General features: G+C 31.7%; 1 protein-coding gene across 1 annotated transcript in view; it reads right to left on the reverse strand.

Annotated features, from left to right (window-relative positions):
* Window positions 1-7,393: 7,393 nt before the first annotated feature.
* LOC145249457 (centrosomal protein of 120 kDa-like) overlaps window positions 7,394-17,481 on the reverse strand; it is a 76,372-nt gene continuing 66,284 nt past the window's right edge. The window contains exons 19-22 of the mRNA XM_080111023.1: window positions 13,788-13,836; window positions 11,968-12,090; window positions 8,709-8,953; window positions 7,394-8,071 (exon numbers count right to left, since the gene is read on the reverse strand). Coding sequence (XP_079967149.1) covers window positions 7,819-8,071; window positions 8,709-8,953; window positions 11,968-12,090; window positions 13,788-13,836 — 670 coding nt within the window. The 3' untranslated portion in view covers window positions 7,394-7,818. The remainder of the gene's footprint in view (window positions 8,072-8,708; window positions 8,954-11,967; window positions 12,091-13,787; window positions 13,837-17,481) is intronic.

A 17,481-nucleotide genomic window follows, 5' to 3' on the forward strand; every position in this document is an offset into this window, starting at 1 on the left:
TGATCCATTCAGGCGGAATCAAATAAAAAAATAGGAGGCATCACTTTTGGAACACCTCTCATATAAATAACTGTAGGTGTTAAGCTCCAGGTCTCCAAAGCACTTTAGGTGTACCTTTGCCTACCTGAACTGCTGCACAGATCATACACTAGCGCCACCATTCGGAAGATTCTATAGTTTTCATTCAGAATTCCCATATTTAAAAAAAAAAAAAAAAAAAAAAAATCTGTACAATATACGTACACATGCCAAAACAAAAATATCATATTCCAAAAATCACGTCAATTGATCAAGTAGTTTTATTTTTAAAGTTAAAAACAAAGTCAAATTTTATGAGTAATGACTGTTTAGCTTGCCATTTTGAAAAAAAAAAAAAATCTCAAAAAAAAAATAAGGAGATAACTCAACATTAATTCAAAACTTGCGAGATACATATTGTAATGCCAATGCATTCCCATTAATTGCTTAAAAATGATTTTTTTTTTATAAAAATAAAACTATTTGATCAATTTACATTGTTTTTGGAATACAAAATTTTTTTGTCACAGGCACATACACCATACAGATTTTTCTTTATTTTTGTTTTTTTTAATATAGGGTGAATTCTGTACGAGAACCTAACAAAACATTTAGCTGTTCAAATAACTGAGGTATACAGAATAATCTTGATACACCAGTTCCCGTTAGATCATCAAAATTAAGCAACATTGAGCCTGGCCAGTGCTAAAATGGGTGATCATTTTGGTAAGACTAGGTGCTGTGATGTGCTCTGAAGCCTTTCCAACGAGTCTTCATTTGTTAAATTCTGATCAATAGTCGCTGAGATTTGGAACTTTTAAAATTGTCAAAAAAAGGTGGTATATATATATATATATATATATATATATATACACACATACAGACGGTCGGGTTTCAATCCTGGCTTGAGGTAGTTGCCTGTCTAGCCGCACTGATGAGCTGTGAAACAGCGAAACAGTAGTGTATGTGAATGACTATAATGCTCCTCCATTTGAGTTGAGCACATTGAGAAGTGATACACGAATTACCATTAACATATATAAGCGACGCTCTTTGTGTAAACAAATCGAGCGGAGGTATTTCAAACGATGTCAAAACATCATTAAATTCACTACTCGTTCAGCAGCCGCCAATAGCGTAATGGCTAGGAGCCTTGACTGCCGTACAGACGGTCGGGTTTCAATCCTGGCTTGAGGTAGTTGTCTGTCTAGCCGCACTGATGAGCTATGAAACAGCGAAACAGTACTGTATGTGGATGACTATATATATATATATATATATATATATATATTTGTAGCCAAATGTAATATTGAAATGCTCAAATCTTTGGTTCTATGAATCGAAACTGAATGAAAATTTGGAGTCTTTCTGAAGATTATTTTATTCTATTCTATGGTTAAAACGTTTTAGTAATTGGTAAAAAAGAATCTATATTTTTAAACCAATAAAATATGCCCAAATTTGCCTACATTTGTATTTATAGTGTCGTGTAGGACAGCTTCAGTTTTGTTGCTTTGGCTGTTTGGCCTTGCTAGGCCACTTGTATATAAGAACACAAATTTAAGACTGTAAAATATATTTTCCATGAATTTATTGATCAACAAGATACTCAAATAAGATATATTGTAATTTCCTTAATCTGCAGAGTTTCCAATAAATGCATTCTTCTCATCAGAGGAAAGATATTAACAAATGCATATCATAATGAAGCTATGAATTTGCTGGCACTGGCATTGATTGAAATATATATATATATATATATATATATATATATTAATCAGTGCCAGCAAATTCATAGCTTCATATATATGGCTAGGTTTCCTTCCTCTTATCTATTTGCCTTCCTGGTACCAAAGGTACTCAAGATTTTATGCATTTTTATTCTCATAGCATTTATATGCTAGTTAACATGTCGCAGAATGGATCTTGTAATCCTAAACTTACTTATTAATAGTTTTTCTTTTTATATTTTATTTATCTATAATTTTTCATATATTAGTAAAAATAGCAACCATATTATTTTACATTTTTTTATTGGGGAAGTGGTATTATCCACTGGAGAGCCATATAATTAACAGCTGTTCTGTTTTTAAATCTCCAAAACAGCTACATGGTAAGCAACTGATGATCCCCGTTTTCTATTTACAAATTTTTAGTTAAGGTTTTCTCTTTTCATCCTTATGTAGTTAAATTCTGTTTTAAAATTGAAGACTTTTGCAAAATCGGTTTATGCAAGTGCTAAGTCTATTTCTACTTAACAATTTTAGTAAAGGCTTTTTTTTTTTTTTTTTTTTCATCCAGATATAAATGAATTCTCTTTGGTCATTATAAACTTTTTAGAAATCGGATTATGTAGGTGCTAAATCTGCGATAGTTTAAAATGAATATTTTTTTTCCTTCCGGGAATTTAAACTGCATTCTTTATTTTATTTTTGCATTTTTTTTATTCAAAGCTTCTTTAGACTATATATATATATATATATATATATATATATATATATATATATATATATAATGCGTGTGTATATAAATAACGAGTGGAAAAATTTGTATTCTTTTCCTCCAACTTTTATTTAACGTTCTCTTGGCTTTTGAAAATTGAAGAAGGCATAAAATTATTGAAACGTCGTATGAAACAAAACAGATTTACATCCTGCATAAAAACTTATTTTCGAAAATTTATAAATATTCAGTTATTTGTGACATTGAAAACATTGTTACTAATGACAAAAATCCAAACTTCTGCCTATATAGCATGTTTCTTAAAAAAATTATCAGAAATCATTTTCATAAAAGACTTCACTGAATCTTATTGAAAACAAAACATGCACATGAATATATATTCATATGTTTGGGAGTCTGCTACTATTTTAGCGTAATGCAAAGCTCTTTAGAAAATATAAACAAATGGAGCACTGTGAGAGTGATGGTCAATGTTTGTATAAAACATTAGAAATCATTGCTGACAACAATGATCTCATTGCATGTTGAGTAGAGCTACTGACTATTGACTCGATGGCTGTTAGTTTGATCCTTCACTTGGAATGGGTGCTGGTGTAATGATACTGAAGAGTTATGATACTGCAAAACTGTCTATGATTAACTTGTATATATATATATATATATATTGGACACAATAAAATTAAGCTGAAGAATAAATTTTCAATGGTAAGATCTAGATCAAAAAAAGCTCTACCCAGTTAAGAGGAGCAAACAATAGGTTATGGTAAAGAATAAAGTTATATAGGAACTTTATTATGTAAGGATTACAGAAAGGGGAATAAGGAAGAAGTCTCTTCAGGTTATGGCATCGCATGAAGAGATTTCTCTCTCATTCCCCTTTCTGTAATCCTTATTGACTATATTCTATCTAGATGGGTTTGCTTTACCATTGAAAATTTATTTTTCAGCTTAATTTTATTATATATATATATATATATATAAAGTTATATATACATATAAATTTTATAACTTACTACCTAGCTCTACATACGTATTGAGCACTGTTGAAGTAATTACTTAAAGTTTATGCGTAAATTTATACTTTCGCATATTAATTTATGTGACTAAAAGTAGTTTATATATATATATATATATATATATATATATATATATATAAAAAAAGAAGTTACAAATGAGTAGGTAAAAGCAAACAGTTTTTAAATTTAATTTGAACATATGAACATCTATAAATTTAATTTGAACATATGAACATATATAAATTTTATTTGAACATATGAACTGCTTCTGAGATGGGTATATATGCTGATAACACTACACTATAACAGGCATGACAGGAAAACAAATGAACACATATCTAAAGAAATGGCAAAAACACTAGAGGATGACCTCCAATCTGTAGTGGAATGGGGACATAAATGGATGGTCACATTCAATGCTGCCAAGACAAAACTGGTTTCCTTCAATAATTACAAGAAACCTTCTCTGCCACCAATAGCAATGGCCAGTGACTCCCTGTCTGAGAGTACATCTTTCAAACTGCTTGGCCTAACGTTCACAGGAAACATGAGTTGGAACAATTATATTGAAAACATTGCCAGGGCCGCTGCGAAAAAAGTAGGCTCTCTCTACCATGCTAGAAAACTACTAACACCTGAAAGTATCCTGTACCTCTATAAGGCCACCATTCGCCCATGTATGGAGTATTGTTGTCACATTTGGGCTGGTGCATCTGCTACTAGTCTCTCGCTCCTAGACAAGGTTCAAAAAAGAGTCGCCAATCTGATAGGCCCTGAACTGGCATCTAAGCTTCAGCCTCTGTCCCATCGACGAAACGTTGCATCCCTCTGCTTGTTCTACAAGTATTTTAATGGTGAATGCTCTGACGAACTGCAGACACTTGTGCCCCCACAACGTAGACACCCTTGACAAACCTGACAGGCAGCTAAATCCCACCCCTACTCAATAGAGATCCCTAGATGTAAAAGATCTTTCTACTCCAGTAGTTTCTTCCCCAGAACCGCTAGATTCTGGAATTCCATTCCAAGTTCCTGCTTCCCTAACTGTACTGACATGCAGAAGTTCAAGTGCAACGTGAACCGATATCTTGCTGCCCAAATCCCAACATAGTGCCCCAGTAGTTGCTGCCCCTGATAGTAGCCCCCTACACCAAAGTGGCAATGCGCCTTGTTTGGGGTGAAAATGTAATAAAAAAAAAAAATTTTTTTAAATGAACATATATAAATTTCATTTGAACATATGAACATATATAAAACTATGATTCTAGAAGTCAAAAAAAAAATATGCTAGAAGCAGCAAGTTGCAGTTATCTGCAATTAATTTATTTGACTTTTTATTTTCTCTAATAATATTTAATAAAAGAAACATTTGTGGATACTTCATCATACATATGTGTATGTGTTTCATATAAACATTTCAACTAATCCACTTAAAATGTTTCGTACTAGTACAAAACCAACGTTATCATCCGAAAGATGCTGAAGCACTTCGAAAAGCAACAAAATCATGTGTAAAATCATCAATTATTAAGAATTTGCAACAAACAGAAAAATAAACAACAAAAAGATGTTACAAAAAAAAAAACAAAAAAAAAAAACAATTCTGCATCAGCAAAATTCGTTTTTGTCTGGTTCACAAGTTGGACCAGTATCAATTGTTTATAAAAGGTATATTTATAAAACTCTACCTTATATTGAGCACTATCGAAAAAATATATTAGCTTTAAGTTCATTTTTAAATACTGTTCAACTTGTTCATTGAAAATAAAAGATGACTAATTCCACATGCGTGAATTTAATTCAATGACCTTCCGTTGGGGTAGGTTCCTATAAACACTGCAATAATTAAGTAGCTTTAGTTCTTACGTTTCTGCGAACTTTAAATATCTCCATTTTCTTTTATCAACAATTTTTCTCTTATCAAATACTTTTCCATTCCAAGGGAAAAAATTATTTTCCAAAGAATATATTTTTGTCGCTGATGAGTTATTTAAGTAGGCTTCCACTATTAAATAAAACTTGTAGACATACTTCATAAAAAATGTAAAATATTTTGACCGATAATTAAATATATCTTCTGGTTTTGGGATGTTCACTTACGAATTACATATATATGTAATTATGTTCAAGTACATAAATATAACATTAACTAAAAAAAAAACTTTTTTCAAAAGCACTTAAGACGTGCATAGGGGTTTTTATAAATAAAATTAAATAAACATTAAGAGTAACCTACATAGATTGAACCATGTTTCAATGTTAACACATTTTGATGGGGTTCAAAAATTTTGTGAACTCAAAGATGTGTTAACATAGATCAATCAGCAGAAGTTGTTCCCAATGTTTATTTGTGGGTAGTTTTGGCTCTAATGGTTTTGCATAGACCAAAACATCAATCTATCGATATAGGATAAACAAGCCACAAATATACACCAGCTCTACTATAATATCTACAATAGGATCAAAAATATTGTCAGATCTGATAGATACGAAACTTATACGAAACTTACAACCGTAGTAACAAGTCTAAACTTACACACATCTACATGTGATTGTTCATTTGTACGCGCAAAAAATATTTTTAAAAAAAATGAATTCTTTGAATTTTTTTAAGCATAAATAAAACTTCAGAAAGAAGACAGATTTGACAAACAGTCAGTGTAATTACAAATTCTCATACGTGTATATGAGGAAAAACTTTGTCTCAATAAATATATGCATTTATTTTCTTGAACGTATAGAACAGAAATACAAATTGCACACGAGTATATGCAGAGATAAAAATATACAAGCCACCCATTCAGGGATGTGCAGGGTTTCAAGTTTCAAAATATATACAAATTTCTTGCTTACATTCACATAAACACACGTATATACATATGTGAAATTGAATAGGATAACATCCGAAGAATTTATATAAAATAAATAAAATGGAAAAGCGGAAAAACTATACAATATAAATGATAAAATCACATGAAAAACACAATCAGGTTAACTGATTTTTTTCGATACTTATAAAGGGCAGTTGTCTTTGTGTATATCCAGCTAAAACTAAAAAAAAAAAACTACAAAATAAATACCCATAAAGTTAGCATTTTCTTCATTGGCATTATCCCAAATGAATAATATCTAAGATTTAGAAAAAAATATTCATTCTTAGACCCTAAACTAGTGCAGATTTTATTAGGAGGAGGCGATTTTCCAACTAGATTACTGAGTTAAGGGAAGTAACTCTGATTTTTTATCAAGGAGTTAATTACCTTATGTCGACTCATATTTACAAAGAATCTATAAAAACGAGTTCAGAAAGAGCAATGGATAGTGCAGAGATGAAATAGGGGATGGGAGGAGGAAGGAGAAAACTGGCGGAGGAAGAAAGAAAGAAAGAGAGAGGTAAATAGAAGATTTAATAGAAATTTGTTACACCTTTGTACTGGGCAGCACCAAGTAGCCTTGCTACTAAGTAGATAAACAACAAAATCACATAAAAACACAATCAAGTCGACTGATATTTCGCTTCTTTGTAGACAAAAAACTTGTGATGGTATTTTTGACATATTTTACACAGGAGGTGAATTAGGACGAAGACGATGAAAGAAATGAAAGTGATAACACAGGAGGATGAGGAGCATCTGAGAAAAGGGTTGCATAAAATGTATGAACATAATAATTCAGTTGGGTTAGAGGTCGCTCAACTATATGAGGGAGAAAAGGGAAGTCAGTGAATGATCATAGAATAGGCAAAATTCCTGATGCTCATGCAGTATAATAAACACATTTTAGATAAAAACACTATTACATACTTATGTGTTATATCAAAATTAATAAAAATCCAAAAATTATAAAAAAAAGTGACCGAGTAGAAAAATAATTACAAGTAAAAATTGAAATCTTGCTTTATTTTTTTTGTTAATGTTGAAAACTTCTTCAAATTCAGGGGAGATAACTGCAATCTTTGATTTGAACAAAATATTAACATTTGCAATTTAAAAATAGAAAATAGTTGATATCTATTTTTTGTTTTTTTGTAAAAAATAGTTCTAGCAGATCTATTCGATCATTTTTCCTAATTTTTGGAACTTTTACTAATTTCGACATTATACATGCAGCAGCATCAAATATCCTCCTCATAATATAATTTAAGTTTTTTTTTTTAAATGTGATTTTGTCTTTTATATTTTGTCGTTTGTCCACTTTTCTATTTCACATACACATACACACACGTGTGTGTGTATGTATGTGTGTACAGAGAAATGAAGGTTCAGAACTTAAAATGCCATTATGTCTTGAAATGGGCAAAAGAGAGAGTAGGAAGGGGAGGTTAGCTCTGTCTTTGAGCAATTGCTTCTTTTATTTGATGGTCAAGGTCTACTATAATCCTGTCTTGGGAAGTGTATACTCCTGTCCGCAATAGAATATCTCGTTCTTCCACCAGTCTTGTGATATGTGCATCTTGGCTACTAACAGGCACTTGATACAAACGAGGGCTACGGTTTGTGAGGTTGCCTTTAGATACCATATCTACTTGCTGCTGCTGCTGCTGCTGCTGCTTCTGCTCTTCCGCTAAGCGTAATCTGCAAATAAAAAAACGTGAAAAATTTTGAAACAGTTTTTATGCTTCAAGTTCTTTATATCTTCAAATATTTAGTTGTTTTGCTGTGCAGCATATCAACATGTTTGGTGTTATTTAATGCCAAATCCAGTAATCTTTGAAAAAGATTTCATGCTCCAAACTCTTTATATATTCAAATATTTATTTATGGTGTTTGGTTTGGTTGCTTTGGAGAGGAAAATTGTTTTTGTTTTTGACTTTGCAGAACATGATTGAGTTTTACAAAGGGGAAGAGAAAAAAAGAACAATAACATCAATGTTTGATGCATTTTAGGTCAAGAAGCCAGTATCCTCGCACCAGAGGTAGGCTGATTATGTAACGACCGCAGAGAGGGTGAAACTGCACATATACTTATTCTCTAGAGAAGAGTCAAAAAAAAAAATAAGAAAATAATAAGAGTGCATTCTCTTGTTTTGTTACACAGTAATGAACTTTTGACCTGCTAAATTATTTTATTGTAAACAGGATTTTTTAAGAGTTTGTTTTCATATTTTATATTTCATGTTTTTTATTTCAATAAATAATTAATAGTAAAATAAAAATAATAATCCCAAAGTCACGTAGAAACAAGAAATACAGAGACACATTAAATAATTACCTGTTTAGTTCATTTTTGATTTCTTCCAATTCTTTCTGGTCATTTTTCAGGATTTCTTTCTCCTCGTTTGCAATGTATCGTAACCTCATCTCCTCCAACTGCTCTTTCTCTCGTTTTAACTGTGCTTTGGCCGTCGCCTGTTCTCGCTGTTTCAATCTCGCCAGCTCTTTCAACGCTCGACCCCACTGCTCTTTATAATGGCTTTTGGATCTCGTCATATTCTCAAGTTTTCTCTCTAATTCAACCTGAACACAAAACACCACTATTTGTAAGAACGATATCATCTTGACCTTTTTGCTAAGATCAAAGAGTAGTATATAAAGACATATATTCATGAACAATAAAATATTAGTCCTTATGCAGAATAGGGACGTGCTGAAATAGTTATAAATTCATTCTTAACATGGGAGGGGAGGGCGTTTTGTAAACTAGTCTGTATTTTTACCTAACAATTTAATAAACAACAGTAAAACTTTTTTCTTTTTTATAAGAGAGTCACCACTTATCAAGGCTCGAGGGCCACTCAACGATAAGGGTTAATGAGTGACGATAGTAACTGTTAGTGGTGGAAATTGGGTATATTTTGATTATTTAAGGGGGATGGCTCAACAAGAACTTGTTTACATTGGACTTGGAGACAACTATAAAATCCTATAAAAAAAATTTTTTTTTTTAATAGCATGGTTCCTATTTTGCATTAAGTACCAACATTTTTTAACCATTTTGGAAATTTTTAAGTAGGACGGTTGGAGTAAATGCGGTATTATGGTCCCTGATAATTCTAGTTAAGAGTAAGAATTTCTTTTAGTAATTTTGATCACGGATGACTGAAGACATCAATTTTCCTCACATTTTTTAATGGCCTTGTGCCCAATTTGTTTAAAATGTATCATTTTATATTCTCTGCAAAAAAATATTTCAAAGTGTATTATCTACTCTGATACTAAACTTCATTTTACCGTGGCCTACTATACATATTATTAAAGTAGGCCATGATCTTACCTATTTTCAATCGGTGAAGAAATTCTTCCAGACTGAGAATTTATTTTTTTGTTCAAATACAGAGTGCCTCTTATGGAGGAATCAAATAAATAGCAACACCGATTTGAAACTTTATAAAATAAAATATACAAACTTATTTGTAAAAAATAAGTAAACTTTTTTATAAAATCTATATAAAAAATTACTACCAAGTGTATGAACGATGTTTCTGACAAAGGGAGAAGAATTGCTATTTTCTGGGTTTGTCTAACACTTATTGGTGGCTAGTTTTGACCTTGAATTGAAATTTTTTTTTAGCTCCTTACATAAAAAAAAAAAACAATTTGAATAATACTTAAAGTATCAAGGTTGGGGGTTTTTTTTTTCATACTTCTGCAGAGCATTCAGAAGCAAAACCTTTTTCACGGTTTATGTCACAAAAATTACAAATCAAAAAAATCATCATATACATTTTCATCTTTGGTTTTCCGAACTTCAATAGTTCAAGATAAAAGTTTTAGATTTTTTTCTTTTTTATATCAATTAGTTTTTAAAGATTCCAGCAAATGAGCTAAACGAACGGAATAACTTCAGGTGGACACCAGTTTCTTCCATTTGACCTGCATACGTTATATAAGCTAACGGATAATAAACAGCTGATTTCTTTTTGGCACAAGCTCGATTTTTAATCTAGAGAAAGAGTTATCTTGAGAAATAAAGGGGTGGGAGATTCAAGTCAACCTGAAGAAACTGGTTGACCAACTGAGGTTGGTTCTTTCATTTAGATCAATTATTCGGGTTCCTTAAAAGCTTATTGATCTGAGGGGTTTTTTTTTAGTGATGGGACGATTCTAATATTTTTCCTGATTCCAGATAAAATTACTGATTCCGCACGAAATTTCTGATTCTGATTCTTTATAAATCTCTAAATATTTAACTCTAACGTTGTCATTTTTCCAGATTACCATAAAAAACATGTTAAATGTGCACATATTTTCTCAAACATAAAAACACACTTGTGTGTGTGTCGGGGGTGGGGGGGTTATAGATTTTAGTTTTACTCATAGTTTAAAATCAATAAATATTATTTTATTATTGTTACCAGTAGTGAAAGGTTTTGCTTTAAACAAAATCAAATGAAAAGACAATTAAAAGAATCGTTTTTTGCATCGGAAAATATGCATAAATTTTTCCGATTCCGATACCCCCAAAAGTTCCGATTTTATCGATTCCTCGTCCCAACACTAGCTTTTTTTATTCAAAAACTATTTGGCACATAATTGGTGTCACATATTGACAAACAGTTTCATTAATAAAAATTAGGAAAACGTGTTCAAGATTGAATGAGAATGACAACTATGTGCGTTTTCACCACACACATTTACACCTGATTACTTTTTGAAGGTTTTTAGTGTTCTCATCATCCTGTTTTACCCTATTGTAGCCAGAAGCTAAAATTTTCTATAATTTTCTGAATTAGTACCTTATGCATACGGATAAATTTCATTAAAATCGGATATACGTATTTTAAGTTTTAAGAGGAGTCTGCGCCCATGAGTCACATAGATATTTGGAAAATGAAAAATGTAAAGTAATAGGAAAATAAAACTTCCAAAAGTTTGGCATTTGATCAAAAGTTATCTGATTGCGTTGGACCTGGTTCAAAGGGCATCTGATTTGCTTAAACTAATCGGGTGACAACAGTATTTTTGAACAAGATAATTCTGACGTGAAAGAAATAGAATTGAACAAGGAGGAATGTTATAGATAAAGTTTTAAGATTATATTTTAGTTAAGCAATGTATTCATTCTGTTAGTTACAGTATAATAAAGTATACTTTTTGTTAAAGACAAAAGTGTCTCTGTCGTTTTTGTATATTTCAGCTTACAAAGTCAGATAACAAAATCGCTCACTCGTAGTTGAAATCAAGAGTATGGCATCTCAAGACGACAGCAAAGAGAAATTGCCGATCAGTCAATTATCCAAGTTTCTGACTTGCATCAACTTCAAGAGTTTGTGAAGTTTTTTAAGAGAAAGATGGGTACAGAACGATTGACAACTAGTTGAAACACGTTATTGCAACACAGGACGCCGCATGTATTAAAAAAAAAAAAACATTACAAAAAAAGTGCGCACAAATATATATATAATATTCATGATTAAAAAGTAAGAGTAAAAAAAATTTGAGAAAATAAAATCTAATAAATAATTTTGCGCAGAAGAAAGAAATGCGGTTTTTATTGGTGAGAAGGATTTTTTGTTTGAAAGAAGAGTCACCTTTTTTAGAGTCAGCATATTGATCTCGGATTGAAGACAAACTTCTGGTTTGGAATTCTGCTGTTCTTTGAAAATGGACATTTCTTTCTCAAGACCCGCATATTTCTTATCAGCATCAATCAACTAATTGAAGAAAAGAAAACAAAAAAATATTTTGATCAAAAAAAGGGAAACAAAAATTCACAAATTGTTAAAAAGTTCAGAAAAAAATGGCGAATTACATTTCTGAATTTTGAGATGAGGATTGAGTTTTTTATTTCAATTCCTCAGCCAACTTAATTTTAAAAAACTATGAAAATTATATTAATAATAATATGTAGTAAAGCACCATTGAACTTGGTCAGTACTAAATGGCTGACTATTTGGGACTTCCAGGTGCTGTATGTGCTCTCCGCTTATCTTAACATTGTTTCCAGTCATCCTGGACTTCTCCTTGCGACTGCACTCAAACAATGCCGATTCAGTAGAGGTGTGGTTGGGTATTGCGAAACCCTTGCCTTACAATTACATGCAAAGCTGCTCCTACAAGGGAGTATCCTTTATCTTTCGAGACTGAACGGAGGCATCAATAATATGCAGTAATAAATAGTGATATATAATCATAAGTAGTAAAATTGTACGTCTAAAAGCAAAAATAGGTTTAAGGTTCTTGAAATTCATACTAGAATTGTCCATATAATAGATAAAGTACTTGGTAAAATTTTGTTGTAAAGTTGCCCTCTTCTAGAGGTTAAAGGTTCAATCCTAAGTGCAGGCAACACTTACAATACGATTGCAAATTACTTCTGACTCTGTCATGGCTGATGAGACGAGCATGCTGTGGATTAAATAAAGGGTTCCATTTGAAATTCTGTGGAGATTTCCGAGTTCAACAAGATACACATAAATAAGCTCGGAAGTTTCATTAATGGAAACATTGTGAAGATAACACTGAAGACGAGAACAGTAGTTTGAAGAATCCAAATAATATGAAATGTGTAATATCGAGAACATCATTCAAAAACAAATGTCAAACTTTCCATTTTTTTTTTTTTAAATTTTTTATTTAAATGTTTTCTCCATTTTGGCTGTTCAGTATCTTTTAAACTTGTCTTCAAGTTTTTATCAGGCGGTAAAATTTTGAGAATTATATACAAAGCATGTAAGAATCATATAAAGTAGCATGTCAGAAAATAATTTTTGGTTCTTATCCAGAATTCCTCCTATATAAAAAAAAAAAAAAAGAAAAAGAAAAATCTGTATAATGTACATACCTGTGAGAAAATAAGAATATCATATTCCAAATATCATATAAATTGATCAAATCGTTTTATTTTTATTAAAAAATATTTTTTTTAATTTTAAGCGATTAATGGGAATTCATAAGCATTACAACATAAATCTCATAAGTTGGAATTATTGAGTTATCTCCTTTTTTTTAGATTGTTTTCAAAACGGCAGATAAGACAGACGTTCTTTGGTTACTCATAAAATTTTATATTTAATTTTCTTATTTAAAAGAAACTAAAACTATTTGATCAATTTACATGATTTTTAGAATATGACCTTTTCATTTTGTCATGGGTATGTACATCATACAGATTGTTCTTTATTTTTTTGTTTTTTAACGTAGGGTAGGAGGAATTCTGGATGAGAACCGAATGTTCTAGTAATACCATCCAAGCATGTAGCATCACATTCGACAAAGTTCACTTTAATGGAAATCCAACCTCTTCAAATGGCTTCACCATTTTTAAATTTAAAAAAAAAAAAATTAAAATTTATTATTTTTGCTAAATAATCATTTGTTATATTCAATTTTCCAAGTTCACATTTCTTACCTCTTGCTTGTATTTCAAGATGGATCCTTCCATTTCAGATACTTTTATTCTGAAATAAAAAAATTTTAATTTTAAATTTCACCAAAAACGTTTAGTGAGATGATCATATTCTGCTTAACATCCGTTCTACATGATGCCATGTATTGGACAGCTTTAAAACATTAAATGTCCAATTATCCTATTTCTGGCCAAGTCTTTATTTATCCCTCTTTCTCTCAAGCATGAGAGATCTTCTATAGCTTGATTAGTTACCATCTATACACATTATGATCTGGTTCCATATACTTGTTGATATACGTTTTAATTATTACTCTCTCGCACACAATGTAGTATAGCAATATTGCTATAGCAACAACAGCATCACGAGATGAATAGTGAGTAGAGTCTTTATAAATAAAATTATATAAACATTACGAAGGGTCTACAAAAATCAGCCAATGTTTTAATGTAATCACGCCTTGTCGGGGCTCTTCCCTCCGTAAACAGAAAGACGTCTTGCTTCAACTTGAATATACAAAATCTCTTTCTGTTTACGGAGAGAAGGTTGTTTGGACAAGGTAAAAAAATGATAAAGTGAGGGTATATACTTAGTATTGAGAATGGTTCTACATTGAATTTATTTTAGACATTCATGATTATTTATAAGGTGTTCTGCAACTGAAGACCTTTTTTTTTTTTTTTTTTTACATAGGCATCACCACTTATCAAGGCCAAGAGGCCACTCAAGGATAAGGGTTAAAGAGTATACAGTAGACATTGGACAATATAGTAATCATTAGTAATGAAAATTTGGTAAATTTGATAACTTATATAGAACGGCTCATCAAGAACTTATTTACGTTAGACTTGAACACAACCATATTGTAGTCAGCCGGAAAGCAGGAAAACGGAAGACAATTCCACAGGCGTGCAGTTCTAAGAAAGAAGCTTTGTTCATGGAATCTACGTTTAGGTTTAGGCACAGATAAAGAGTGGGGGGAATTATTGATAGTGTGTACAGCTAGACGAGTGTTTCTTGTGAAAGTTTGGCGAGGGGGGACCATAGATTGTAGCTCAGTTGAACACCTTCCATGAAAATAACGATACATCAGAGACAAACTCGCAACATCTCTTCTGTTGCAAGGAAGAGAAAAGGACATCTCCTACGAGGCTACGAAGTCTATATTGAACTACCTGTATATATTGTTTATATAAAGTCGGTAGAACAAAAGTTATCATTAAAGATTTTTGTTGTTAAATACTCTTTGATCCAAATGTCTAATCTTTGGTTTGTCCTTTCTATTTTTCTGCGCATCACAAATATATTCGAATAAATAGTATTATTATGATAGGAGTGGCACCTTTTTGAATAAATGTTAGTATCAGTCTGCTGGAAAATACAAAAAATATCATCACATTATTAAGGAGATTTGCTTAACAAAGTACATTATAAAAAAAGAAGGAAAGATGGGTTATAGTCAGCTAACATACTCTCTAACTTCCAGCATAGCACTACTGAAAGCAGTGACAAGGCAAATCAGTTCCTTCACTTTTATTGTTATTCAGTATTTTTCTATTGTGAAGTGATTTATTGAAATAAAATATAAGAAAAAGACATTATTATACATAAGTAAACAATAAAACTAACAAAATTATAAAGATAAAAATAATTATATTTGCACTTTTAATTACAAAATTAAAAAATACAAGTTTTTATTTTATTTGAAATTTAATAAGAAATATATGCTTATGAGATTATAAAAATAAAAGTTTTTTCTTTAAATGTATAGAATAAATATACATTCATGAAAGTACAGGGTGGAAAAGTAAAATCGTCTCCATCGAAAAGACGACATGAATCAATTGCCGCTTGATAAAAACTGTTTTTCTTTTTTTTGTTGCAGACCATTTACTAGTTGTATACAAACCTTCTCTCATGTGTGAACGTGACACAATGTCCAATGAGCGAGATTGGAGATGCACCGCTGTAAAACTCGTGCTTTCTACCAATCCAAGTTATAACAACAGGACCATTTATTAGAAAATGGATCGAGAGAGAGAGGGAGGGAGGTGAGTAAATTATATTGTAGACACGTTTACAGGAAGTGAGGGTCAGCTGATCGGATTGCGTGTGTCATGTGATCAGGTTAGCTGAATCAATGAGATTGGGTTTCGACAGAGAAGATGATGGACGGCTTAACAGTCGTCTCCTCCCCTTTACTGTCCACTGGGGGGGGGGGTGCTGACGTGTGTGGAAATGAGACTAAGAAGAAACCACGCAGGCCAGAGATTCACTTCCATCCTTCTGTGGTCGACATCTGGAAGTGAATAAAAACTATAAAACCAATTCATCGTTTTGGAGTGATTGAATCTTCGTCCAAACAGGTTCCCATCTCCCCTCCAATACACGAGATGAATTCAGATGGATCAACATCGACGATGCCTGAAGGTATGTCCAAATAATACATGTACCACACACACACACAAAAGCATACGAACAATTAAATATGAAGATACAACAAATAGACAGAACAACTAGACGAACACACGACGTTACCCCTTATAAGAATAACTACGCAACACATTGCCAGCACCCTCAAAATACAAATCCAGACGTTTCAACACTGGACGACATGCCCAGGATGATGAAAACAAAGTTTCCAGCCACAGTTATGGTCTTTGATGTGGTTTCAAGTGAGGGCCACATCATGCCACCTCACATCCTCAAAGTTAGTTTGAAAGTCAACACCAAAGTGTATCTGGATGTGCTAAAGAGTGTGGTGATTCTCTGGTGCAATCTGCGGACCGGTCCACAAGTCCAGAGACCCAAGTTTGCCTTCAGAAGGAGTGCTACGACTTTGTACCTTTCTCTCATTGGCCCCACCTCGTCTCCGACCCCCAACCTGCTGGACTATTTATATAAAACAATGAATTATCTCCCCTGCTTCACAACAACTATTATCAATGGCAGATTAAAAAAATATAAGAATGGTTTTTATTTTTTAATAAAAAGTTCTACACAATTTTCTACTCGATACTTTTTTTCTAACTTTCGGTTATTTTACTTATTTCAGCATGAAACATAAATACATCCAAGTGTTTTTTTATATGAAATGCAATTTTCAATTGTGACTAATAGTAAAGAAGGCCAAAATTTTTCTAATACAAAACCACTGAAGAGAGGAATAAAAAAAAAAATCTTTTATATTTACAGAAACAATCATATAAATATTAATATCCATAGACATGTTTTTAGTTTTTTTACCAACTCCTTAGTATGACTATATCCAACCAACTCATCAACTTCGAGACGTGAACACAGTCGTGATCATGAAAGTCATCTTAGCTGTCTTGTCGGTTGTTACAATGAAAGAATATCACATAGAACTTTTTATCAAAAATATCCATTAGTCTTATATTTTCTCGAGCCACCATTAAGAAGTGTGGAAGTACCAAAAGTTCCCGTAAAGCAGGTGATTTAAGTCACATTTTCATTCAAGTAAAAATGAACAACGTAATACGATAAACTGATTTTTACTCATAATTAATCTTCTATTTTTATCATATTTTTGGTTACTTTACTTATTTCAGCATGACACGGAAGTGGTTTTTAGTTAAAATACAATTTTCAACTGTGACTAATACTAAAGAAGCATCAAAATTATGCTTAATTAGTTGATTAGTAATAGTTAATATTATTATACCATAACCTTAC

This window comes from Euprymna scolopes, chromosome 28 (assembly GCF_053919585.1).
Source record: "Euprymna scolopes isolate OS-2025 chromosome 28, ASM5391958v1, whole genome shotgun sequence".
NCBI lineage: Eukaryota > Metazoa > Mollusca > Cephalopoda > Sepiida > Sepiolidae > Euprymna > Euprymna scolopes.